This window comes from Cinclus cinclus, chromosome Z (genome assembly GCF_963662255.1).
Source record: "Cinclus cinclus chromosome Z, bCinCin1.1, whole genome shotgun sequence".
In the NCBI taxonomy this organism is placed as follows: domain Eukaryota; kingdom Metazoa; phylum Chordata; class Aves; order Passeriformes; family Cinclidae; genus Cinclus; species Cinclus cinclus.
The window spans coordinates 74467006-74493399 of record NC_085084.1 but is presented as its reverse complement, the minus strand read 5'-3'; the positions used below and the strand labels follow the sequence as shown (position 1 = coordinate 74493399).

General features: G+C 41.9%; 1 protein-coding gene across 1 annotated transcript in view; it reads right to left on the bottom strand.

Annotated features, from left to right (window-relative positions):
• ADAMTS12 (ADAM metallopeptidase with thrombospondin type 1 motif 12) overlaps positions 1-20672 on the bottom strand; it is a 142107-nt gene extending 121435 nt beyond the window's left edge. Inside the window, exons 1-2 of the mRNA XM_062513206.1 lie at positions 20543-20672; positions 15558-15919 (exon numbers count right to left, since the gene is read on the bottom strand). Of these exons, the coding sequence (XP_062369190.1) occupies positions 15558-15919; positions 20543-20672 (492 nt within the window). The remainder of the gene's footprint in view (positions 1-15557; positions 15920-20542) is intronic.
• Between the last annotated feature and the right edge of the window lie 5722 nt (positions 20673-26394).

Here is a 26394-nt window from a genome sequence, read left to right as displayed (position 1 = left end):
CCAGGTTTAAAAGGTCTGGCACAACAGATGAGCAAAAATCAACACATTTGATAACCTGGAACTACTTTCTTTTTTCCAACTGTACCCACAGGATGATGGTGGTTATAACCACAGAAAATGCCCCTCTGGGTAACCTTTGTTCTGGTAACACACAACATACAGAACTGCATCACAAGTCAGCCATTGAGTTTACACTGCTGCAGAAGACAGCACATTTCATTCTTCAGCAACAGACTATAACAGAAGAGCTGGTCTCTGCCTCAGCCTCCTACAAGACAGATTTGGAAGTACAAGGCTGCATTTTCTGTGATGTTATCCAACACCTATGCAGAGTCAAACAATTAGAATTTCTTGCTGTTCACATCAGGTTCACCCCTCTGTTTTTAATACAGTTGCTGGAGCACAAATTAGCCTCACAGAGATTTTAAAAAAAACCAGTGACTACAGAGTAAGCACCAAGTCTGCTGTCTGACTAAAACCAGTGCAAGTCTATGCAGAAAAGAATCCAAGCCAGAAAGTAAATAGTTTGCTGCCTCACATACTTGCTCACTAACTTCTTAAAGTGAAAGATGACCCCTAAAAGCCTTTCCCGCTCTGGCAAACTGCTCAGAAAATAATTCTCTAGAGAGTTAATCTGGCTCTTACATTGCAAAATTCAGCATGCAAGTACAGAAGGACCAGGATTCTCTCTACAACTCTACTTCACTGTGATCATGTAACAAACCCACGTAAGACACATTATCTTACTTCTGCAACAGAAAACAATTAATTTGAGCCTTCAGGAAACCAGTACCAAAAAGATACATGATAGCCTTAGAAACTGTAGCACTAATAAGCCTTTTGGACAAAGGGTTAGTGAGCTCCAGGGCACTCTGGGCAGCACCTCCAGCCACTCCCAGGTTTCCCCACTCCTGCTGACCAGAAAAGATACAGCCCCGGGAGACACCAACAAAAGATGGAAAGCAGTAATTGGAGCTTATCTAATCGCGTAAATCAGAGGCTGCATTTAGACTAACTTGTACCCCCATCATCCCCACACTCCCTCAGTGTATGGGAGGGAACCTCTGCTGTCAGCCTTCTCCTGCAATTCAATATTTCTGGTACTGCCCAAAGGAGCCACAGCATTTTGCTGAAGAGAATAAAAGGATGGCACTGGAGGGGAAAGGGATGCCCAGACTAGCTCCAAATCTGATGCTGTCCTTGTATTTTGACTGGAGAGGTCCTGCAAGCAGTTGGCCCCACCTGCAAACAGGAGACAGAGGGAGCAACAAAAGCCAGAGCAAGGGAAGAACAGAAGAGGGCTGAGCCTCACCACGCAGGGTTTCAGTCACATCTGAAAGCTGCCATTACACTAAAGAGTTGTACTCACAAAGCAACACAGCATCAGCGTGTCACCCATGAAAGGACAGAAGGGGCCTTAGGACAAGGTTATGTGAAGACAAAAACATTAACTTGCTTCAGACAGCATACACTCTAAACGGATACAAAATACCACAGCAACTACAGTAGGACCAAAGCAAAAGGAAAATTTTAAGAAATTATTTTCCTGTTACATATTGGTAAAAACAGTTACAATGGACTCATGTTCTTTAGTGCATCTTTAGCGCAAACCTCACTGGTCTGCTCAGAGGTTCTTTTTAAATTAAGGCTGGCCAAGAAGGTGTGATACAATGACCTCTCCCCATGGTTCACTCTTTACAGTAGACACGTATGAAATGTATTTGCATCAGCAGGTTGATCTCAGAATGGGACAAAGAAATTTGTTATAAAAACATCCTACACCCTGCTTGTACCTCCTGCTTGTCTCCTTCCTTTCACTGGATCAAATGCCAAAGTGCTTGCTGCTGTGGGCACCACACATTTCTCATGCCAATATACTGAGATGCACTCCCCTACTTTTCTGAGCTAAACCACCCCGTAACCTTTCCTTGGTTCCCTCAAAGGAAAGAGGTTGGGCAAAAGTCTGAGGAGGGAAGGATGATATTGCATGGGGTTCAGAGTACATTCCTTGTGCAAACCCTGTTTTAAGGATCCACTTCATTTTCTCTCCCTGGGTACCTGTGGTGATCAGTAGAGAAACACTTAATACTAAGTAACAGAAATGCCTCAGACAGGAAGGCAGATGGGACATCCTGAAATAAACCCTTTGTAAATGTGCTTTTTGCCCAGTAAAACTTTTTCTGCCACAAACAGCATGTGCCAGATTCCTCAGCTGCAAAGCTGAGTTACACCACAGCAAAACATCCCTTAATGCAAGCCCTACAGGAATACTGCCATGATTACCTCTGGATATACACACTCGTGCTGCCTCAGCTTCCTTAACTAACAGTTCCCAGACAACTGAACTTCACAACTGCCAAGATCTTTCCTCTGCAATCAATTGCACGAACAACACCCTGTCCTTTTTCTTTCCTCCCCACCCCTGTCTTAAAGTTCTGTCTCTCCTTAACTTCTTGTCTCCCCTGCCTTTCTGCATCACCCACAAGTGTGCTCATATTAGGTATCTCACTTGGTTCAGAAGCTTTAGGGTAATCAGAGGGCTATATCTGGGGAAGGTGTTGGTTTTATTATTTATATCAATCACATTATTTACACCTATACAAACACAGGTACTTTGCACCCTGGAGTATTCATTTCTGTCTCTATATCCTTAAAAGGTAAGGCTGAAGTGAACAAAGACCACTCATGAAGGACACAAGATATTTAATAATCAGATTTCAGAGCAGAGCTGAAAGGGGATGTCTAGAAATTTCACCTTCATATAGGGCCAGGTATGTCTAAATTATCTCCCCCTGTTACCTTATCTCTTTTGCTCCAATCTAAAACTTTATTTGCTTTCTTAGTTTTCTAGGTCTTCCCAAAGATGTCAGCCTGCTTATTTCAAGAAGAGGCTGTGAATCCTCACAAATCACTCAGCATTCAAAACAGAACTCAGGCAGCTAGAAACAAGACAAGAAAGGAGACCCAAAATCTACAAATGCAGTTGTCAGTTCCACATTACAAAAACTAAATCTCACATAAGAAAAGAACTGTCTCAGACCAACATCTCTTATCCTATTTCTCAAAACTGCTGAAAGCACACACGTGGGAAAAAGTAAAAGAAGTTGTGGTACTTCCTACAGGTTCTCACCCTTTTCAAACAGAGTGATGAGAAATGCCTGCTGCGTCCTGAGAGAACCTTAAGTCACATTTTCCCATATTTTTCTCATCTCTCTCAAATCCTAGGAACTTTTTTTCCTTTTTTTTCTCTTTTTTTTCTCCTCCAAGGTAACATCCTTCTACTAACAAAATACCCCCAAAAATCCACAAAGTATAAAGCAAATATATTCAAGTCTAAGCCTCACACTTCTCACAGATGAGCTTTTAAGACAGAAAAGTCTATTATTCACTAAGTCTGACTCTATACTCCACACTACAACACTTGAATTTCCCCCTCTTCAACTTCACACCTACCATTTCCTGGTTTTACAACACAATATCTTGGCCCTTCCCGGCACTGATGACAGTTTCTAGATATGCATCCTGAGCAAAGTTCACTACACATTAATGATTCTGATCCCATGAGTATCGATGAATATTTAAAACAAAAGCAGCCCCAGAACAGAGACTTAAGAGACCACATGAACAGTCTTTTTTCTCCCAATAATAGCATGGAATTACAATGTGTCACCCCAAGTGACACAGTGCTCCAAAACACAAAGTTATCAGCACCCCTGATTCATCCCAAATATGCAAGAGTAAATGCTACACACAAATAAACACATACTCACCTTGCCAGATGTTGTTAGCCCAGTTACTGGGATGCAGCCAGGTGGGTAGGCAGAATGATGGGCAGTTCCCAAAAGCCTCACAGGACTCCAGTTAGCAATGTCACAGTGGCACTTCACCAATGGTAGATGTACCATGCAAGTATAAATTAGTGACCTGATTTAGTTCTACAGTGGGATGACAAATTACAGCGAAGAATACTATTCCATTCTCTGTGGCATTGCTGCAGATCCTATATAGATAAACAGGTCAATCTACTGCCATGTTCAGATTAAACTCCTAAAGAGACCTTGTTCTGTAATCAGGTTTAAAAAATTAAAAAGAAAGGCTGTAAGAACTCTGGTTGAAACTTAAGGGTCTGGGAGGAGAGGGGTGGGTTAGTGGAGGTTCTCTGCTTTGAATTTTGGTTTTATTTTTAATTAAGATCATTCTGACCTCCTGATTTGTGCACTAAAAATAGCCTGTGTGAGGGCTAAGAATGCCAGAGGTAGATGACAATTCATGAATTCCTACACTTCACAGAAATCCATCCACTGTGAGGATCTGAGCTACTACGCCTAATGTGTTTTTGTCATTTGGGTTTCTAATTTGCACACCATTTATCCACTTACAGACTTTGCACATCAACTCTTATGTTCTGCATCTTGAGTCTTCACACTGGGCTGTCTGGATGAATAATGGCTTTAAATTCAGTTGTTACATAGGACTTTATAGTTCAAAGAACAGAAGTTCCTAGTAATGGGGAAACACAGAACATTTATTAAAGGATGAAAAAATGCAGCTCAGTTCAGCTAGCTCCAGTCTCCATAAAGAAGATACACATAAACAAACTTAGCTTGTTTATATTTTAAAATATCTAATTGTCATTCGGTCCTTTACAGAACACATTTCTTGAGAAGTGTTATGATAATCAACTTAACTAGAAATAGTACCATATAAAGCAACATTCACAGCCATAACATGAAGAGACTATGCCAAAAGCTGCTCCACTGCCTTGCCAGAAGATGATATGTCCTAATTATGAAAAAATGGCCAAAAAGATAACACAACTGGGCTGGAGCTAATACTCCTTTCTAATGACCAAAGCAATTCAGAGCACTATGCAAAATACATTTAATAGCCTAAAACCTCACCTGGGTAAATAACTGTAGCTGATGATCTGGCATGACATTTAATGAATTTAATGTTATCTCTATTTTATCTTACTAAAACATTCATATTAAATTTCATATTCTTTGAATAGACAGCTAACAGTTTCCTGGAACGCAGTGATTGCTAAAGCTGGCAGGGGCTTTTGTTGGGGGTTGGTTCTTTCCCTTTTCCCTCTGTGGAATTTTCCCCATTGTCATGCTAAGATACCTGTTGATTAGGCCCTGGTGACAAGGGGGAGGGGGAAGGGGAGGGAAGAGGGAAACCCCTCGATATCCAAACATCCAGAAGAGCAGACAGAAGGCTCTGGCTCGGCCCATTTCCCCTGCGGAGTTCGGATGAGAAGGACGATCGCCACCTCAGCTCCATCGCTGCCATCCCAGCACCTGGAGCCATCCTCACTGCTGTCAGACCCTGCCCTGCTGCCTTCTCGCTGTAACCTGCCACCATCCAGCACTCTGCTGAGCACCAGGACCCACACCGTGAGCGGAGGGCTCTCTCTCCATCTCTCTCTCCCCCTGGGACAGCTCTGCCATCACCCCCAGCCCTCCTGCAGCTCTGCGGGACCTGCCCGCCCCCAGCACCGGGAACTGCAGCTCAGGGAAAAGGTGCCTGCAGCCAGAAAGGGACTGGGACTGAGTTACTGTTCTGTTTGTGGGTAATTTCATAGCTACTGTTGTTCTTGTTTGTCTTGTTAGATATACTGGTAAAGAACTGTTATTCCTATCCCCACATCTTTGCCTGAGAGCTCCCTTAATTTCAAAATTATAATAATCTGTAGGAAGGAAGGATCACATTTTTCAGTTCAAAGGGAGGTTTCTGCTTTCCTTAGCAAACACCTGTCTTTCAAACTAGGACACAGCTTTGTGGTTAGCTGTAGATAATTTACACTCTTCAGTTTTATTTCGTCCTTACAACTGGATTGCTTTCACAGGTGCAGTAATGGCCACTTAGCTTCATAACTCTCCTTGGCATTTCTCTCCTGAACTGCTACTACTCTCAGACTCTTGATCTCTTTTCCAAAGCCAAGTGAAATCCATTTCCTGATTTGAAAGAGAACACTTAATTGGATAAACAAGTGGCATGTTGCCTCTTAGCTAGCAGTAAAATAAGAAACATGCAGCTCTCTGTGTAAGGAGAAACCTGTACTTTTCTAATTTATACCTTTTTTTTCTCACAGCTGGGACTGAGGTCCTGCTTCCAAGAAGCAGCAGTAGCTTGTGCCATGCATTTTGAAGAAAAAAGGATTATAACACACCTGTTGTTTTTTGACAAGCATCTGCCACCAGCAGTGATTTAACTACATTATATAAAGATACAACAAAAAATCTCAGCAAATACTCAGCCACTCTGAACTGACATTACTGAACATGATGTAATAAGAAATACAATTTCTCCTTTTGACTGTAAGTTATTTAGGAAAAGACAACAGCTGCTGTAAAATATGCAGGCAATGCAGTTGAAACACTTTGGAACTGTCTAGAGATATGGCAAAAACAGTTTAATGAACATTAAGATCTACTGAGGCTCTTTTGAGCTCAAAGATCCAACAAAGGCCATCCAGACTCCATATAGAAAATAAAGCCAGAAAGAATCTATATAAAAAGATTTCTTATGCCTCATGGCAGCAACAACCAACAATGCATGCCTGCCACTCCACAGACAACTTTCAAGAGAAGGCATCTATGTTAAAAAACAGATATGGGAGAAATACTTGAGGTTGGTGAAAACCTGCTCCATACCCTATGGCATAAGAACATAGCAATGGCCAGACTGGATTAAAATAAAGTTCCTTCAAACTCAGTAGCCTTCATCAGCAGACACAATCAGGTTTTTATGGAAAGGTTGCAAGAAAAGAGCAAAGAGAAAAGGACACAATCACTGACTTCCAGATGTTCTAGAAACCTTCCAGTTTGGGATGTCTTGAGTTAAAGGCTACTTTCTCATCACTTTGCTGGATTTCTTCTCCACCACTTGCTCATTTAATCCATTTACTTCCCTGCCATTCAAGATATCTCTTTGTCTACAAATTTACCCATCTTCTACAGAGTCAACTGAAATGATAGATTAGACCTCACAATTGTCAATTCAGCAATTTTATATTCATTCATTCATTCATTCATTCAGAAAAGCAACTTAATGGTTTTTGTGGGTTTTTTATTAATAATGAAGCTTCTCAGTTATGGAGAATTTCCTTGTCATAACATCTGGTGTAAAAATTAGTTTACAATCTGTTATACAGGATATTAGAAAACTCTAGGAAGCTATTACAGAGACTAAGGACAAAGGACAACCAATGGATTCCAGAAAACTCCTGAGAGCGAGCAGCTGGACAAGAAAGAAAAAAAACGCAATTAACGGATGAATGAAAATTGATACAGCATTGTATAGTGAAGGGGAATGGCAGCATATGGACTCTGATGTAACTGCTACTGTATGGAAAGAACCTGAGCTGCTGTTTTCATGAGGAAGCAAATTGGAACTATGTAATACACCAATCTTAACAGCTATCCAACAAAGCTGTCAAGCATTTGGAATTACCAAGAAGCAAAAAAAAAAAAAAAAAAAAAATTAAGAATATGCTATGTCACTGAGTAAATCATCTCAAACAATTTGCTCAGTGTTTGACTGTTCCCTGTGTCCTCCATGACAACAACTCCAGGAAGCATCAAATGAAACTGATAGAAAAAAGCTAGTGAAAAACAAATGAAGATACATCTAAATCAATTTTTAAGTATTATAATTAATATGTAAAGATTCGTATTTCTAACACGGAGTAAAGGGATGACCAGACAATATGTGAAATACTAACTCATCAATAGGTTTTCCTCCAAAAATTTGATATGAGTTGAAAACAGAAGCACGGATGACCAAATGGGAGATGTCCAACTGCCATATTCTTACTCATATCTAGATATTTACTTAGTCATTGCTGGACAGAGGACACTGGATAAAACAGACACTCACCCTATCCACAGTCTCCATATTTATGGCTTTGACCAGATTTGATCCATGACTGTTATAGATAAGGAAAAAGACAGAACTAACACTGCATAAAAATTAGCAAATATTCAAGTTTGGACTGATCATTTAAAATTGTATTTGCTTCAAATACATATATTTCAAAAGGGGGTGGGAGGGAGGAGTGAAATTTTAAAAAAGAAATCTTCAAACCCAAAGCTGTGTCCGTATGAGCCTTTACCGTGAGTTCCAACCAGAACGAATTTAGATCTATTCTTGGGCTTTCCATGCATCAACAAGCAGTTTATTAGGGATTTGCTGTTTGCCACGAATACTGGAACATACCATGAATGAGTTTAAACACAGCTACTGTTTAACCAAAAACACAACCTTTTTCATGACTACTTATTCATTTTTAATGATTGTCCTTCTCCAGAGCACACATGGATCCAGTGTGTATATAAGACACCTAAATACCCAGACTAAATCAGTAAATACTTAAATTCTGTTGCAATTAACAAATTAGTTCAGTAAGTCCACTGTTAAGCACCAGATTCTTGGAAAAAAAAACAAACACAACAATTTTTTGGCCACAGGTTGGTAACAAACAGTACATACAACAGGGAAGAATTCTCAGCGCACCAAACAGATCTGAACCCAAGAGCTTTAGCTGCACTGCAGCTGTTTCTGCAGTGACAGAGCTACATGTATGTATACAGATTTGTGTGTGTATATGTGTGTGTCTGATGTTTGTGTAAATATAACCAACTTCTGATGCTGACACTGTGCAGAGACTGCAGCTGTTCCCCTCTGACAAAGAGAATTGAAAAGGCCATCATGAAAATGGAGTAAAGAAAAAAATTCTATGAACAGCAGAATTATCAAAGTCTTGTTCCCCCAGAGATTTGCTTCTCACATGTGCTCCATCATCCCAGTCAAAGCAACTTCCTCCAATCTCTCCTGAACTTTCAGTGTTCCTCACCATCAGCAGAGTCATGGATAGCACTGCACCTCACTCATTAACAATTTACAGCTGTGCTGAGCCACTGGCAGAGCTGAGTGAGCATATACATCATTTCACTGATCAAAAGTTCCCACCTTTACCTACAAAATTCTTCAGAACTTAATGTCTTTGATAGCTCCACTTCTCTTGCAGAGAAGGAACCAAAAATTTCCAAAGATAATAGAAGATAATAAAAGAAATAAAGAACAGACCATTTTATGAACCTAATGTTATTACGAATCAAAGCAAAACAGATGTTATGCATGTTTTTGCTTCTGCATCCTGAACCTGAAATCAGAATCTCACAGGTTTCCCTCAGTAAACACAAACTTTATATAAAAAAACATCAGAGTAATGAAATCATGACATAGTAGATTGATTACTAATAGACTCACTGAAGATTCATGGAAACTGGAAATATGATTGGCAGCTCTGCCCATGAACAATATTCCTAAATAATTACCAAATATATAGATACAAACTTCAACAAGAGATTAAGATTCCTACAAACTACCTTTTAAGAGTCATTCTTTCATATTCTCAAAAAATCATTATCCTAAAGGAGCATGCTAAATCTGGGTATTCCATCCAAACCATCTCATAAAGACTAACCCTCATTTCAATCTACCCCATCAATGATTCTTCCACTGAAATATAACCACAATGTTATAAAAGCTCCCGTCAGACCCCACTTCTGGTCTAACAACTTCATATTGGTTAAAGGTGACAAGGCCAAAAGCAGTAGCCACAGACACAGCCAGATTCTCATGTATTGAGATCACTGATGAGATTCATTTGACCTGTCAATTAGAGTATTTTTACAGACAAAAGATTGGGGGAAGGGAGCTGGCAGATGGATAGTTGAAGCTCAAAGACAAAGAAAAGGGATGGATGTTAAAGGACTGCAGCAAATACTAATGAAAGTTTGAATGATGAATCTATTGGAGGATGGGGGTAGACCACTACAGACCACCAAACACCTGCCTGTGGTTCATCTTCAAAAAGAAAAGCAAAACGATGCAATGCAGCCACATAATGCAGCCATAACACTAGTCAATCAAGGAGAATACCCAGATATTTATTACTGTAATGGAAGAACAAGGCAAACCAGGTATGACAAAGAACAGATGCATAGCAAAAACTGCATTTACTTTCAGTGTATGTTTTTCTACTTGCAGTATTTTCCATACTACTGCACATAAGAAGAGATGTACAGCAGCTACACAACCAGGTTAGCTGGCAGGTCTTTCATTCTTTAGGATTGCCAGAACAAGCCAAATTGCAATAATGTGGAAGCTCCATGGTATCCAGCCATGGAGCATTCCCATCCCCAAGGAAAAGGCTGGCAGTTTGACTTCATTCCTGCCACTCTCCAAACACTGTATTCCTACATTTTGGTTCCACCAAATTATCCCTTTCCAGACAAACCATAAGAGACTCCAGTCATGTCACTGATACCTAAGTAAGAAGACACAATTGGCAGACAGGCAGATATGGCCATACTTCCAAACACAAGCAGGACCCACCAGTTCCAACCCTTAGGGGAAAGACAAGGAAACAAGTGACTGTCTTAGGAGAAGAGGAAGAGGAAGAGGAAGAGGAAGAGGAAGAGGAAGAGGAAGAGGAAGAGGAAGAGGAAGAGGAAGAGGAAGAGGATGAGGATGAGGATGAGGAAGAGAGCTTCTGGTTTTGTCTCCTAGAAGCCTTGTTCAAGGAATGGAATTCAAGTATCTCAGGAAGCACTACAGGAATACATTCCAATTCAATTCTTAAAATTAAAACAGCCATATAAACAGCTTATGTGCTCAAATGTGTTCTGGAGGTGTCCAGTCACAGGTCAAGGATGAGTGCTGAATCCAGTTTCAGGTGGTCAAAAGTTCAAGTAAAACATTACACGCCCCCTTTCCTTAACTGTCTTTCTCACTGCCACATATTTTGCCAAGTTCAATAATCAAAAGACACTTCCATTGGAAGAGGAACAATTCTACTAGCTGTGTGTGTACTACAAAGGAATAAAAAGACTTACAGAGCATCTCACACTAACTAGAAAAGCTTATTGGCATGTAGCAGGAGAACAGAGACCATGTCAAATTCCCCAAACTGATGCAAGTCTGCAAAAGATAAAGTGTTGCTGGTAGATTTTATGCCTCACTGAGGAGACAGGTGGGACTGTATGAGTACCAGAGCTCATTCCTGGCTTCATGATATCATGCAATAAAGAGAACAGTTACATTCAAGCAGAATTCAGGCACCATTCCACTTCAGTGACAAGACTGTCACAGGTGTCCGGATAGACAAAGATGTGCCCAGAGAGGTCCCACCTGGAGTATCTCCTACCAGCTGCTACACAGTCACAGAGCCACCAATTAAAGGTCCACAAAGGGATGCCCTGTGGCTCAGCACAGAGGGAAGAACAGAGGTGGGGGAAATTTTACAAACATCTTTTCAAAGGCACCCAGCACTTCCTAAAAACAGGTCAGAGGCAACCTCTGACTACCTGGAGACAGCCAAAGTAGGATCTCCCCACATGCCCTGTATGGCCTGGACCTCACCAGATTCATGTGTAGAGATCTCCATACTAATGTCCCTCCCAATCTCCTCCCTTTTCTATGTAATGCTTGCATTGCCTTTGAAGAGAAATGCAAACCCACTGAAGCAACTGTTGATTGACAGCTCTGCTCTGTAAACAAGTGTCAAGGAAACAAAGCCTTAATGATGCCCTGTCATCTAAAAATACTATAAACAATGTCTGTGTTACTGAGAGAGAAAAGAGGGCCTTGTTCCTAATGAAGAGGGTAGACTATCAGAAAAAAACTCACTTCCCAGCTCTGTAGGACTCAGTGCATATAAACCCAGGGTATTCATTCAACTTCACTGGGCTTTGCTTGCTCCCAGCCCTACTGAGAGGACAAGCTGACACCACTGCTCCAACACAAGGGATTCTCAGGACTAGCACACAGCTGACACTTAAGGCATTGGCATTGGGAAAGTTCATGGTAGCCTTCTGTGGAAAGGCACTGGGAAAACTCAAAGCATTATTAGAAGAGTACCCTAAACAGTCTGCCAAGACAGCCAATCCAAACACCATTTTCACTCAAAGATACAAAAATTAATCATTTTCTCCCTTTACTTCATCCTGGAAATTTTCCTGTATCTAAGTGATTTCATGTCTGCTCCCCTTCCAAGTGCCACAATTTGGTGTTTCTTGTATTCTAGTAGTGACTTCCCCTCCGGGATTCCCTCGTCCAAGTGTGACCCAAAATAAACAGTCAGATCTGTCCCACTCTTCCCATGTTAACTCATGCATTATTCAAAAAGGCTCAGAAGTGCAGAAGACCTTACTGAATAACTGACCCAGAGAGGAAGAGACAGAGATTACAGCATCATGTTCTTCAACCGGTTAAGGTCATGATCTATTTAGCATTAAATAGAAACTAAGATTTCACAAGGTGTAAGAAAAAAATGGACTTGGAAATTACACCTTATTTCCTCCAGTTCTCTGCTAATTATCCTCTGCATCCTCTTGTCCACCTCTGATCAAATCCCTTTATGAATAATTTGTTTTTCCATGTATACTTCTGAAAACAGAGACAGAGTTACTTTTTTTTAAAAAAGAACAATGTCACACAATGACTGCGCCACCCATTCTTATATCTCACACCTATCACTCTTTTATTTCCTTTGCAGGCCATTTTAGAAACATAAAAAATACATCAGCAATGCCAAGGGAGTAATCATTACAACGCCAGTGTAATGCCAAGGGAAGTATGAATACATTTCAAAGTGAAAATGAAAGGGAAACGAAAACACATTTCTAGATTTTCTGGTTTTAGTGTAGTATGTGAGTGATTTTTATGACAAACACAAACCTACAGTACACATCTCTGTTTGGTTCTTATACACCACCATTGTCCTGGAAATTGGGAAACTGTCAAATACAAACCAAACAGACTTGAAATGAGAAGAAGTCATTCCAGAAAGAGGACTAGAACTAGGATTCCCCTCCCACAGGCATCTTTAGGATGTTATTTTGGTCCAATTCAGGCCACCATTTGTAAAACAGAGGTGGACATATTCTTAAGCAATTTACTTAGGCAAAATTACAAAATAATAACGCAACCATTTGACAGTAAAAATGACAACCAAAAGAATATTCCATAAAACAGTTATTTAATCAAATAATTATTTTCCAGTATTACTTTTTTTTACCAGCTCCGATCACTGAGAAAGCCAAAAATTTGAAGTTTTGGGATCACAGAGTTTCCTGTCATTCATTACCATGGTAGATTGGTGCTTCACTGAGCTTATTAAAAAATGCCTCAGCAACAAAAGCACAGTAGGCTTTCATTTGATGATGAACCTGAAGTGTCAAGACAAAACAGCGTCAGGGAAGGAGCAACACTAACATTCCTAGTCCCAGTATTTGAAAGCTAAGACACTGGTTTTCACCAGCTCTGCAGTTCTGAGACTTGACCATATCAGCACAGTTTTATTACTTTTTTAAGTAAGTTTCTCTAATTAAATGGTGTTTACTTACTCTCAGTTCTCTTTTGTTCATCTCTCCTCCTTCACTAGAGTAAACAGAAAAAAATATTTTCGATAGGAAAACACAACTCATCCCAAAAAGAAAAAGAAGACAGAAATAGACTTGATGATGAAGAGCAAAAAACTGGGGATCACCAGGCTGAATATGAATCAACACTAGAGCTCAGAAGTGTGGAGACAACCACAATCAAAAAAAGTTTCAGAAATGTTAGGGTTTTATTATGAAAATCATATTTTATTTCTCATAGCTGCCAAAATTATTCATCAGTAGATGTTTTCATGTATAATTAGATCTTTTGGAAAGCCTTCAGGGGAAAGGCAAGCTAAATCACCTTTTACCAGCTTGTGGCACACAGGGGGAATCAAGATACAGACCCAGCTCTTACAGAAACCTCTTCAGAGCAGCAACTTCTGGACTTCAAAAATCATCACATCAAAACCATCATGTTTTTTACCCAGAGGTAAAACTCATTTATTCAACCTAAATTAATGATTGTATATTTTCAAAGTTTCATTTTGGAGCAGGACAGGAACACAAAATCACAGCGGCGATTTTCCTGATACAAGTGCTTTTTCAAAACCTTCAAATGATAACAAAAGTCAGAAAGTTTGTAACACAAATGAAAGAATAACTTTAAAGAATATTACCAAGCTGGATTTAAAATGCAAATTGAGGGGTTTTTTTTTAGTTTGTGTTGCAGACTAAATACTTCCAAAGACATAATGAAGATCTAGCACCTCATTTTGAATTTCTTACCCTAATGAAAAAATAACAAAGGCATTCTGGTAAAGCACAAAACAAAACAACCAAAGGAACTACTTATATCACTGTATCTTCTTTTACTTACTGACCCTGTATGATCAAAACATGTTTTGAGGAAATTTTGATAAGCTTGTTCCCATTGGAAATGTAACTTAGAAAATAAAATCCCTGATGTTCATACCTGTGGGACTGAAACTTCTGGCCTCCAGCAATGGTTTGTTTTTCCAGGAAACAAGCCAAATGTGTTATCAGCACTTCTGTACACTCCAGAGTTTCCTATTTCATATATACCGCTACTGTCTTCATGCTGCTTCTCACACACTCCCAGAAGACTTTCCATAGTTTCTGAAAGCTTCACAGAGCTCAGCAGCAAGGAACATACTTTGATACTGACAGGTTAGTAGGGAAAGGTTACACTTGACACTTCATTCGCACTGGTGTACAGGCTCAGAAGTAAAGCCTCAGTCCCCAGCCCACTGCAGACTGAAGATTTGCTGGCCAGAAGTCCTCTGCTTCATGGGCTTTCAAACATTGTCATTCACACTCCAGGACCAAGGCATGAGAGCACACGCACGCTGCATGCCTTTCATCATTGCCTCTGCCTGCATACTGCACAAACCCTTTGGGTTTGTCAATCCAGAAAGGCATCCTCAGCCTCATGCTCTAGCACAAACGAAAACCCAAGCTATAGCCATGATTTAAAAAAAACAAAGCATGGGGGAAAAAAGTTTCCATGTCCTTGTCCCAATGTGAACCACAGGATACTGAGAAATGTTAAGACTTCAAGCTCCAGCCTTAGAAGTGTTCTTTGACATTAGAGATGAAACCACCTAGCAGTGGCTAATACTTGAATTCAAAGCTCTGGCAAAGGTTACGTCTAACCTATCATTTATATCTGAAGCTGCAGTGCAGTTCATAATGAAATTATTGCATTTTCCCAACCTACCTTACCATGCATGGGTGTGATTCACAGAGCAGTTTTGGTGTATTTGAGCTACAGTCCTTCTAGGGCAACAGAACAGAAGCTCATGTCCAGATGCATTGGAAAGGATATCCAACTACTAATGAATCAAAACAATGACTCAGTATTTGGATGGCTTCATGCTGCATGACTGATAGAAAACTTCAGTCCTGATCACAAAAAAAAAATCTAGCTAAAAATAAATGCCAACGGGCCTCAGCACCACCCTTTGACCTCCTGACTTCTCAAAAAATCCAAACATCCATAGAATTAAACCTTCTTTCCGAGTTAGTAAGGTATCAGAGTTTCTCATCAGAGAAAACTCATCCAGCTTCTTAGCAGAAACCAGCTCAGCTCTAATGACACCAGAAACACCCCAGAACCCCAGTAAAGGTCACATCACTTACCAGCCCACTGCAAGTGCTGATGGCTGCTGTACCACCACCAGAGCCAGGCTGCCATGCTGTGCCAAGGAAGTGGCAAGGAATTCCAGAGTGAGTTGAAATCTTCGCTCTGGTGTGGTTGCCACGTCTCCTCTCTACTACGTAGTTATGGGAAAGAAATCCCATGTGGACAGTCAAGTTAAAAAACAGATCCTTCTCCTCATGATTAATTTTGTAATATACCACATTTTCACTTTTTCCAAGGTCTCTCTTCTTCCTTGGGCTTGAGATGTGATGGTGTAGATTAAAAGAAAGAAAATGCCCACTTGCATCTACTCTTGCTGGATGAACCACATGATATTCTGGCACTGTCTTCACAAATTGCTCTGAGAGAAAGGGGGGAAAAAAAAAAAGAAACAAAACCTGAGTGAGTGTCAACCTGTTCAGGTCCCACATAATTTAAAGGAAAAATAAAAGTTAGAGCAGTTCACCACAATATTCTATTGACACAAAGGCAAGCAGTGCACAGACTACCATGGAACACATTCCTCATTTGGACTTTCTATTCTCCCATTGTAACACTCAGTTTAGAAGCTAAACATTCTTCTTTTCAAACATTTTGTCACCATTCATATAAAAGACTGTCACACACAACCTCTCTTCCCAATCCCACAAGGGCTAGGAAGCCTCCACGTCCTAGGTCTCCAGCACACGATACTCTGATAAAGGAATGTGATCTTCACATCCAAAAAACTGACCACCTGAAGTTGGACACAGAGCCTTGCAAACACACAAAGGTGAAGAGAACACAAACTGGCTTGATTATTTGTAGTAACGGCAACTCAGTGGCATCAGCTTTAGCAGCTGCTGCAGCTGCAGCTTCAGAATTTCAAAGAAGAGTTTGAAATGAATGAAGTAATCATGCTCTTTTGTATAAGGAGTTCTGAGCAGGGTAAGATTGGAAATCTTATCACTTGTCAGAATACAGAAGGAGAAGAGAGCATTTTTGCCATTGCTGTCCCCTGCTACAACAGGGGAAGCATACATAAGAAGATACAGAAGAAACACCACCCGTACCAAATTTTGTATTTTTTAATTGCTGTGAAATGCAAAAGCCCCATGCAAATTACACAAATCTGTGTAAAACACAATCCATAAGAACTCACACCCTAAGGGCCAGATCTGGTGGCATATTTGAATTCTACCCAAGAAATGACAGTCTGAACATATTTAATTTAAAAGAAGTTATAACAATACACATTAATCCAGCTCCTCTTTACCCAGAGTTGCTCTTCATTCCCTAAGTCCCAGCCACATACACACAAAGTGACTACACCTCATTCATTAACTAAGCTGCTTAACAATGCAATTAGCCTGTTCCAGCTGCTTCCAGGCTAGGTCTGGTTAGGCAATCATTTTAGAAGAACTTCTCTCTCCACTGCCTGTAGATTCAAAGTCACAGAGGAAAAATCCTGCCTAAGCAGGCAGCTGTCTGGATTCATCCCCTTCTGGAAGAAACACTTTTCAGCTGTCCTCATTAGCTGCAGTTTAAGACGTGGCTGCTTGAGTTTCCTCAGGCCATGGACCCCTGAGACACGTGCACTGAAACACTTCAAACTGCAAGGAAAGCAAAATAAAACACACAAAACCCCCAGCCTCCCAGCACATATACAATTATCTGAAATCTGGCCAAGTTTCAGCAGCACCTTTGCTTCAGAAGCAAGCTTATTGTCTTACACAACAGATTTCTTTGTACACAAGCCCTCCCACCAGTCTGCAGTGACTTGGAGCCTTTGCAGAACAAGCCAAAGCAGTGGGGTTTTACAGAGCCAGGTCTTGGCAACATGGACACTAATGCCCAGCACAGGTTCTGAGAGACATCTGCCCTTCTCCACATAAGGGGACTGGGACACTACAAATTCAGCGCACACCTTCATGCCTGCGGTTTGCACAGCCTGTGGACATCACAAAAGGTGCTGGATACCTGATAATTCAGCTGCTGAAGTTAAACCAAGGTTCCCTCTCCTCCCACTCCAGAGTGAAGCAGGAGATAAAAAAAAAAAAGGCAGGTAGAAGAGATAAGAAACACCCAAAAATACAGCTTATTTGCAGATGTTAAATTGTGAGACTTCTGAGAAGTCCCACATCCCATATTGTGCTAGCAAAGCCAGACTAACACAGAATGCTGCAAGACCAGGTCCCCATTTCTATGGTTTTCAGCACAAATCATTAAATAATCAAATTAAATGCCTGAAGGAAAGCTTACTTATTTGCTGTCACTGTGCAATTTGGCTCTGCCTGATGTCTTGAACGTAATTTGTTGTGGCTTAACTGCTGAATTCCATGCAAGACCAAAGACTTGTGGTTTAGGATTTAAAACTATACAAGGAACTTTTTACTTCATCATTACAGCACTTAGTGTATAGAGGCTTAAGAAAAGCAGACCATCAGCATCAGTAAGATGGAAAATAATGCTGAATGGATTATCAAAGCAGAGAAACTGAATTTCTTCTCCCGCTCACTAAATACTTGTTTAGTTACTAGAGAGGTCTTTATGCTGCAATAATAATGTACTGTAATACAAGTACAGAAATGAATGATTTAAAAGCCTTCAAAATACCAGAGGGAATAAGATTACAACACAAAAGCCTAACAGGATGAGGATAACGATATTTCTGTAAGTAACCATTATCAGTATAGTATTGCCTAGACTATTGGGTAAAAGGCAATCGTAACTGTAATAGAAATATTTACTGAGCTCCACACTAAGCCTAAGATAGCATAGTTTCTGCTTGGAGGAGAGTGTAAAACGAACACAGAAGGTACAATTTTGATGATCCCTTTCTTCCCCTCCAGGAAAAAAAGAACTAAACACGTGCAATCCAGACTGCTCAATATTAAGGGCTGCATCTTTCAACATTGAGTGCCTCCATTTTCATATAGTAATACGAACTCCTATTAAAACACGACAAGTTCCCACAAAACTTCACAGCAACAAGCATAGAAGAATGAATGCCACTGACAAGCCAGGGTACTGGCATGTCACAGCATCCCCCCTGGACACCCACCATACTCTCCACTCCAGGGGAGTCCAGCCTGCTGAGTAGGCACTGCTCAGGATTTACAGGCCAGGAAAGGTGGCTGTGTAGCTCCAGAGAATGTTTTATTTTTACAGAACTACAGCCTGGGCATGCTGGCTTGCATTGGTGCTGCAAACAAGACCGAAGCATGGCAATGAGCAGCACACAGTCCAGTCAGGACCTTGCCCTGCAATCACAGTGTCTGCTCAGACCCTCTAGGCACACAGGACAGGCAACTGTTCAAGCCCTTCACATTTGTTTGAGGAGCCCACGTACTGTTAAGTTGTCAGAGAAATCATTCCTGCTGACCTTCCAAATTTCGCATCATTGAAAACATCTGATAATACTCAAAACCATTCCCTTGTGTTCTGCTTCTCTGGGGATTCGAATTCACCACATATGGCAGAGAACTGCCTTATTAAGAATGACTTTACACAAAGTGAATAAACTAGGGTAAAGAGAAAAACATACGTGATCTGTCACACATGTCAGGAAAACCACAATTTATTTTAAATACATAAGATGTTCCCTGACAAAATTCCTTCAAAATGTGACACATCATCATTTGCCATTGTTTCATCTCCATCTTTGTAGTTTGCGTACATCTGCCCCTCAGACCCTCTGGCTTCTTTTCAAACCATTCCCTGGGACAGGAAATAGTGTGGCTCATCTTGTGAGGAAACATCATACCCAGGAAACACAGCAAGCTCCAAAGCCTCATGGCAGAGAGCAGGCCTTCAGCACTCAGCAAGGGCATTCCAAACTGTCCCAGCTGCCACACTAATGGATGCAGAGAGAGCAGAACACTTCAGCTGTACCATATAAAATTTCAGTCCACCCTTCACACTGCAAGAAACCTTCCTTTGAAAAACATTAGCCACATTTTTAAATAAATGCTATTTGCAAACTCTTGGAAAAGACTGTTTTCAATGCCCAGAAAGTTATATTAATTCTACATTCATTTCCTAATGCCAGACAATTAAACTAACACAACCACCCTTGTTCTGTCCCACGTAGAGTCACAGGGATGAAATTACTCCTAGCATCCACTTTCAATTAATCCCAACGAGAACCAAGTTCAGGATACTTTAAAACTCACTTTTCAGGGACCTTATTTAAACACTTTTCCTTTCCATGCCCTCTGAGGGGTACAGAAGATTCTCTCTTTTGTGTTCAAGCTTTCCTGAAAACACCACAGCTGGTTTGATTGCACCAGGAAGCAAAATTTCCTCATATACTTCTGGGTCTTCTACCACCAGGCAGAGGCTTCCAACTACTCACAATTTTTCTCCCTTGGGAGACACGATTTTTCTTAAACAGGCAAAAAACTTAAATAAAAAATAAAACTCTTGAGTTGCACTCCCCACGGCAAAAGAGGGAGAACATAACCCAACTGCGAGGGCAGCCTCAAAGAAACCCCTCCCGCGGATGAAGTGTGACTTGTAATTTAACATTCTCACTGAAATGTGAGAAACTCACAGCGGGTGTTGAACCCTGATAACACCAATCCTTCTGCAGCGCCTGCTGCTTGGGTACAGAAGCGATCGCTTGGTTAAAAACAAATAATCAGGACAGGAAACTTCTTCGGTTTAGTAGCACAAAACGATTCTGGCATTTTGAGAGCGGCCTCTAAGCAGGAAAGATCTGCAAAAGGCAGGGGTTAGCAATCCGTTCACCTCTACAGAGCCAAACTCGATGACCGCCCAGGAGCCGCAGAAAGGTGCAGCCGGAGCGCTGTGCCCCGGGCCCGTCCCGACAGCGCCGAGGGCAGCGCTGGGAGAGCGCCCGGGCAGCGCCGGGCCCCGCCCGGTTCGGCCCGGCTGGCCGCCTCCGCTGCCCGAGCAGCGCCTCGGAGCCGCGCTGTCCCGGCGGGACCCGCTCCCGTCCCGTCCCGTCCCGTCCCGTCCCGTCCCGCCCGCCGCCACTGACCTTGCCCGCCGTCGGGGAACGGGGAGCTGCCGGCCGGCGGGGCCCTGCCCAGGCAGGGCGCTTGGGCGCGGAGGACGAGGAGGCAGAGGGAGAGCATGCGTGCCGCCCGGCTCCGCGGGACACATGGCATGGTGCGGGCGGGCAGCTGCGAGCGGGGCGCCTATCGGGGCCGCGGCATGGCCGGGCCGCTGCCGGCGAGCCGGACACAGCGCCGCTCGCACGGGGGCTGCGCGAGGCCGGCCCGGTGTCTGGTTTCTGCCGGCGGAGGAAGGAGGGCTGTGGGGAGGGAGCAGCTCCCGCCTGCCTCGGAGCCGCCGGGGTTAACGCGGCGGGACGAACCGGGCCGGGCCAGCGGGAGGGAGGAGAGGCGAGGCCGCCGGCAGGGGCTGCCGCCCCTCTCCACCCTGCAGCGCGGCCCGAGTGAGGCGTTCGGCCCTGCCGCCCTCGGGGAGCACCTCCCGCAGCGGGCAGCATCCCCTCGCTGGTGTGAGGCCGGTGGTCTCCCCCGGGGCCGGGGCAAGCCCCTCGCCGCCCCGCACACGTCCTGCCAGAGGGTCCCCAGCCGCGGGAGGAGGTGTTGGAGGCACGCCGGAGGTTGACTCGATTTCCACCACTTTGTGATGCGGCGGGGGGGGATGGCGAGGGTTTCCCCGGCTAAAGCACCCCGTAGCCCATGGCCCCTCGGGGCTCAGCAGCCAGAGCCCAGTTTCCAGGCTGCCTCACAGAATCACTGAGTCAGTTAGGTTGGAAAAGACCTCTGCAATCACCGAGTCCAGCCTGTGACTGAATATCAAAATGTCAAGTAGGCCATGGTACTAAGAGCCACATTCAGTGCTTTCTTAAACACCTGCAGGGATGCTGACTTCACCACTTCCCCGGGCAGTGCATGCCAAAGTCCAGTCATCCTTCCTTGTGAAGAAATTCTCCCTAATGTCCAGCCTAAACCTCTCCTGATGCAGCTGACGACTCCTCAGGTTGCTCTGTGTTTTAGTAGTGTGCTGGCACATCGAGTCACTTCTGAATGTCTTCCCTTTGAGCAGAAAGTTCCTACATAACCTTGGCATCTACATTTTTATGTGCATGCCATGTGCTCTCTGCCAACAATCTCCTCATGTGACATCTGCTGTGGTTACTGTCCAGTCAAGGCTCCACAGGTGGGGTGCACATTTCCGTGCTGTCCCGTGCTTGAGACCTGGGCTGGGTTCCCCAACTATTTTGATAGCCTCCTGCTTAAAGTTGACTCCACCATAGACTTCTTGTATTCTTTCATAGCAATCTGCGCTTAATTATGCTTGTTTCTCTGCTCAGTTTTCCTGAGATGAATGACTGTCGCGGTTCAACTGCCTTAGCTGTAAGAACTGTGAACTCTAGACTCCAGAGCACAAAAATGAAAAGAACACTTAAAGCTCCAAGGTTTTCTAAATCGGCAAGAAATGTGGCTTCTCCCAGGACTCAGACAGATAACTCTGGAAACAGGCCATATTTGTAAGAGTGATAATTGATTTAGGAATCATTATGTGCTGTCCTCAAGATAATGGAAGGACACAGACCATGCAAAAGACATTAAATATTTGATACCAAATATCACTTGCCAAGGGAAGATTTATTAATTGCGAGGTATTTATTTCAATATGTCTCTCCATATATTCTACACATGAATAATATTATCTCATCTGTTACAGTGATAAGTTTCCTGGTGCTCTTGCCATTAGAATTCTTAGTCTAGTCACACAGTGGGCACTAGGCTGTTTTGTGAAACTGGGTACTATAGCCTGCTTAGCTCTTTATCAGTACTTCCCCAAAATTAATTTAAAACTAAGTGTGACCTGAAACTGATATATATATGATATTTAACATCTAGAAAACAGTTGACAGTTGTTGCATAGAAAAACCCACACAATTTGACATTCATATTTTAAAATAATTCAGTTGGTGAATAAGTTTCATTCATACACCCAATGAAATAAAAAGAAAAACTACATAAAATTAGGAGAACAGGCTAGGAGCAATGGAAAGAAGGTATGATGGTTCAAGAGATGGGCATATCACATTATCAACAGTATCACTAGGTTGAAAGAGACCACCAAGATCATCAAGTCCAACCCATGCCCTCACACCTCAACTAAACCATGGCACTGAGTGCCACAGCCAGTCTTTTTTTAAATACATCCAGACATGGTGACTCCACTGCCTCCCCAGGCAGACCATTCCAGTACTTGATCACTCTTTCAGTAAAAAACTTTCTCCTAACATCCAACCTAAAAAACTTTCTCCTAATATCCAACCTATATTTCCCCTGGCACAGTGTAAGGTGTCCTCTCATTCTGTCAGTGGTTGCCTGGAGAAAGAGACCAACCCCACCTGAGTACAGCCACCTTTCAGGAATCTGTAGAGAGTGATAAGGTCACCCCTGAGTCTCCTTTTCTCCAGGCTGAACAAGCCCAGCTCCCTTAGTCATTCCTCACAGGGTTTGTGTTCCAAGTCCCTCACCAGCCTTGTTGACTCCTCTGGACCTGCTCAAGCATCTCAACATCCTCCCTAAACTGAGGGGACAGAACTGGACATAGCACTCAAGGTGTGACCTCACCAGTGCCGCGTACAGGGGAACAATGACCTCCCTGTTCCTGCTGGCCACACTGCTCCTGATACAGGCCAGGATGTACCTGCTGGCTCATGTTCAGTCACTGTTGACCAGCACCCCCAGGTCCCTTTCTGCCTGGGCACTGTCCAGCCACATCGTCCCCTGCCTGTAACATTGCAGGGGGTTATTGTGGCCAAAATGCAGGACTTGGCACTTGGATTTATTAAACCTCATCCTACTGGACTCTGCCCATCCATCCAACTGTTCCAGGTCTCTCTGCAGAGCCCTCCTACCTTCCATCGACACATGCTCCCAGCTTAGTGTCATCTGCAAATCTACTAATGAAAGACTCAGTACCCTCATCCATGTCATCAATAAAAATATTGAACAGGACAGGTCCCAGCACAGATCCCTGAGGAACACCACTGGTGACTGATCCCCAGCTGGATGCAGCACTGTTCACCACCCCTCTCTGGGCGTGGCCATCCATATATAAAAAGTACATCCATATACAAAGTACTAGTTTAATATACTTCTTGAAGGCCATCAGAAAAAAATAGCTCTTCTGTGAGAGACATTTAACTATTTGTGTCCATTTTCAGTCATCTCTTCAGATAGGTGTTCACTGGTAGGTGAATCCAACAGGAGACAGCTAGTATTTCATGCAGGATTCCATCTTGGTTTCTTCCTCAGCAGGAAAACTTAATTCCTGTTGCCAGTAATTCTCTCCAGCCCTGGAAGCGATGAAGAACTAAAAGCTTTAGGAACTCAACAGAGTTTGTGGGAATGAGTTTTGTTTTAATTTGATCTTTTTTTTAATGACAAAAATTTGTAGATTGAAAAGTCATACAGAGTGGAGAAAGAAAGCTGTGGGAATCTGATCTGAGACATCTATAACTCCCTGGGCTTTGTGCCAGCATGCACATACACAGAAAAAATGATTCACTGGGTGTAGTGTCAGAAAATACCCTGGGGGACAGTAGGGTTCCTGCTTCAGGGATGCTGTAGCTGTAGCTGACACAGTGCCCAAAACACACCACTGTACCAGCTCCTAAGGAGAAAACTACACCTATCCCAGCTAAAACCAGTCAAAATGTGAAACAAGGGCACAAGTAGAAACCACTCTTCGTGATGTGAGTACATTCTGAGGCCAGCTATTTTAAGTGAACAGAATTTATGGCACTGCGTCTTCCCAGTGGTTTCCTGTTTCAGAGAGGCATAACCTGAGGTTTTGGAGTCTTTTTTGAAAGAGAGTTGTTTTTTTTTGCTAACTCAACCTCAGTTATAAAAAGAATACAGCACCACATCAGCTGTGTTCTTTTGGCAACAAAATTATTGCAGTTCAGTAGGAGCAGCTCCACACAGAAAGCTTATACATTTATTGAAAGATCACAATCAAGAGACACAATCAGTCCTAGACTACTGACAAACCAGAAACAATACTGTACTCTTTTAAATTTAAGTAGACTTCTAGGACAGCCATAAAATAAATTTATGTATTGAAATTTATACGTAGGTAGAAATGTTTACAGAGAGACGGAAAAGCAGAGGTTCTGAGCAGTGAGGAACTAAAACACAGATTATATTATTTGGCATAGAGGAGTTGCTGCAAAATGTAGTCCATGTGAAGACAGACAGGAAATTTTGCTTTACTAGGAATGAGAGTCTCCTGCTCAAAATTGAAAAATATAAAATTATACACACTTCCTCTTCTCCTGCAGTCGACGGGGAGAGGAGATACCTCTGGAGTATAATACATCCTTGTCTGTCACATTCAAGGTGAAATACTGTCCAGACCTGACTGTTACCTATCCAGGCAGATTAACAATTTGCTTGGACTAGAAATGGTAAGAAGGTGGATCACATGTGATGTGGTGGGGTTAGACTGTTCTGTGATTCTGTGATATTGTGACTATTGGCAGGGAGATGAACTGAAAGAGAATGACTCTGAATCCCAAGGACCCCAAGGAATTTGCTGGGTAATTGCCACTGTTGATGTATTATTTCTCTGCCAGATTTATACAGAAGTTTGTGAGTACATTATTTAAAAATTATCTTTTTTAATCTTTAGTTTTATTCCCTGTTTCTCATTAGAGATGCAGCTCTTAACATAGCTAGCTATGGGTAATTGAGCCAGAGACACTGTTGGATCTCTCAACTTCTATTTCATTATATCTTTATAGATTTTTGGAATTTCATTAATTGCTCTTGCAAAAATATATGTATGTTTCCTGACATTCCATTTCTGGTATATCTGTGGGCAGACTTAAGCAAGAAAATGAAACAAACTCTAAAGTAGTCAGTGATTCTTTAACATGAAGTTTTTTTGTATGCTCTCACTCAGGTATGTAGTCAGTCTTCAAACACAGATTTTTATTTTTTTTTTATAACTGGTAAGCTAATTCACAAAATTCATGCTTCCACTATGTGTGTTTATAAGCTTATTTGCCATACTGTCCATATTAACCAAATACAAGCATGTTTCTGGAGCAACAGGTCACTTCAAATTATCTTTTTGTGAAAGTTAGTGTCTGAAAAATATATTCTCAGTAGTCTGCCTAGACAGCAAATGATGAGAGGATGACAAACATAATCAAAGTTTTTGGGGGGTTATTTGTTTGGTTTTGGGGTATTTTTTGGGAGTTTTGTTTTTATTAAACCTATTTCTGTGACCAAATAATACTTTCTGGAGGATATGTCTGTGATCCACCGATTGGGCTACAACCATTTTGTTATCTGAGATTTTGTAATGAAAGCCTGTATCCATTTTCTATAACACTTTTAAGAGAAGAATTATCATTAAAATCTTCCCATGGTGTAGACACACCAAGTCACACCAAATTCACTCTCAGGATGGAGAAGGTAGGGTTGTAAAAAATCCAGTTGAAAATATAACTGTTAACAGTTATTGTCTGAATTTGGTCAGAAGGATGAGATTGTAGACCTGAGTTCATAAAAAAACCAAAAGGAATCCATATTGGTTCCAGAAATTAGAACTGATAAACAAATATGAAATATCCCTTTCCTGTTTTCTAGTTTCCTTCTCCTGGTCCAAAATTTTATTTGAGAAAAGATGCCCTAAAAAGAATTATTTCCAAAATTGAATTCAATTTCAAGAATGCAACATTTAAATAATATAAAGCCCATTTAAGCAACACACACTAGTAAATCTTTTTAATAAAATCTGTTCTAGAGCTTTGATATTACTATTTTTTGCTTTAGTGTGTCAAATACAAAAAAAAAAATTAAAAAAACCAAAACAAAACAAAAC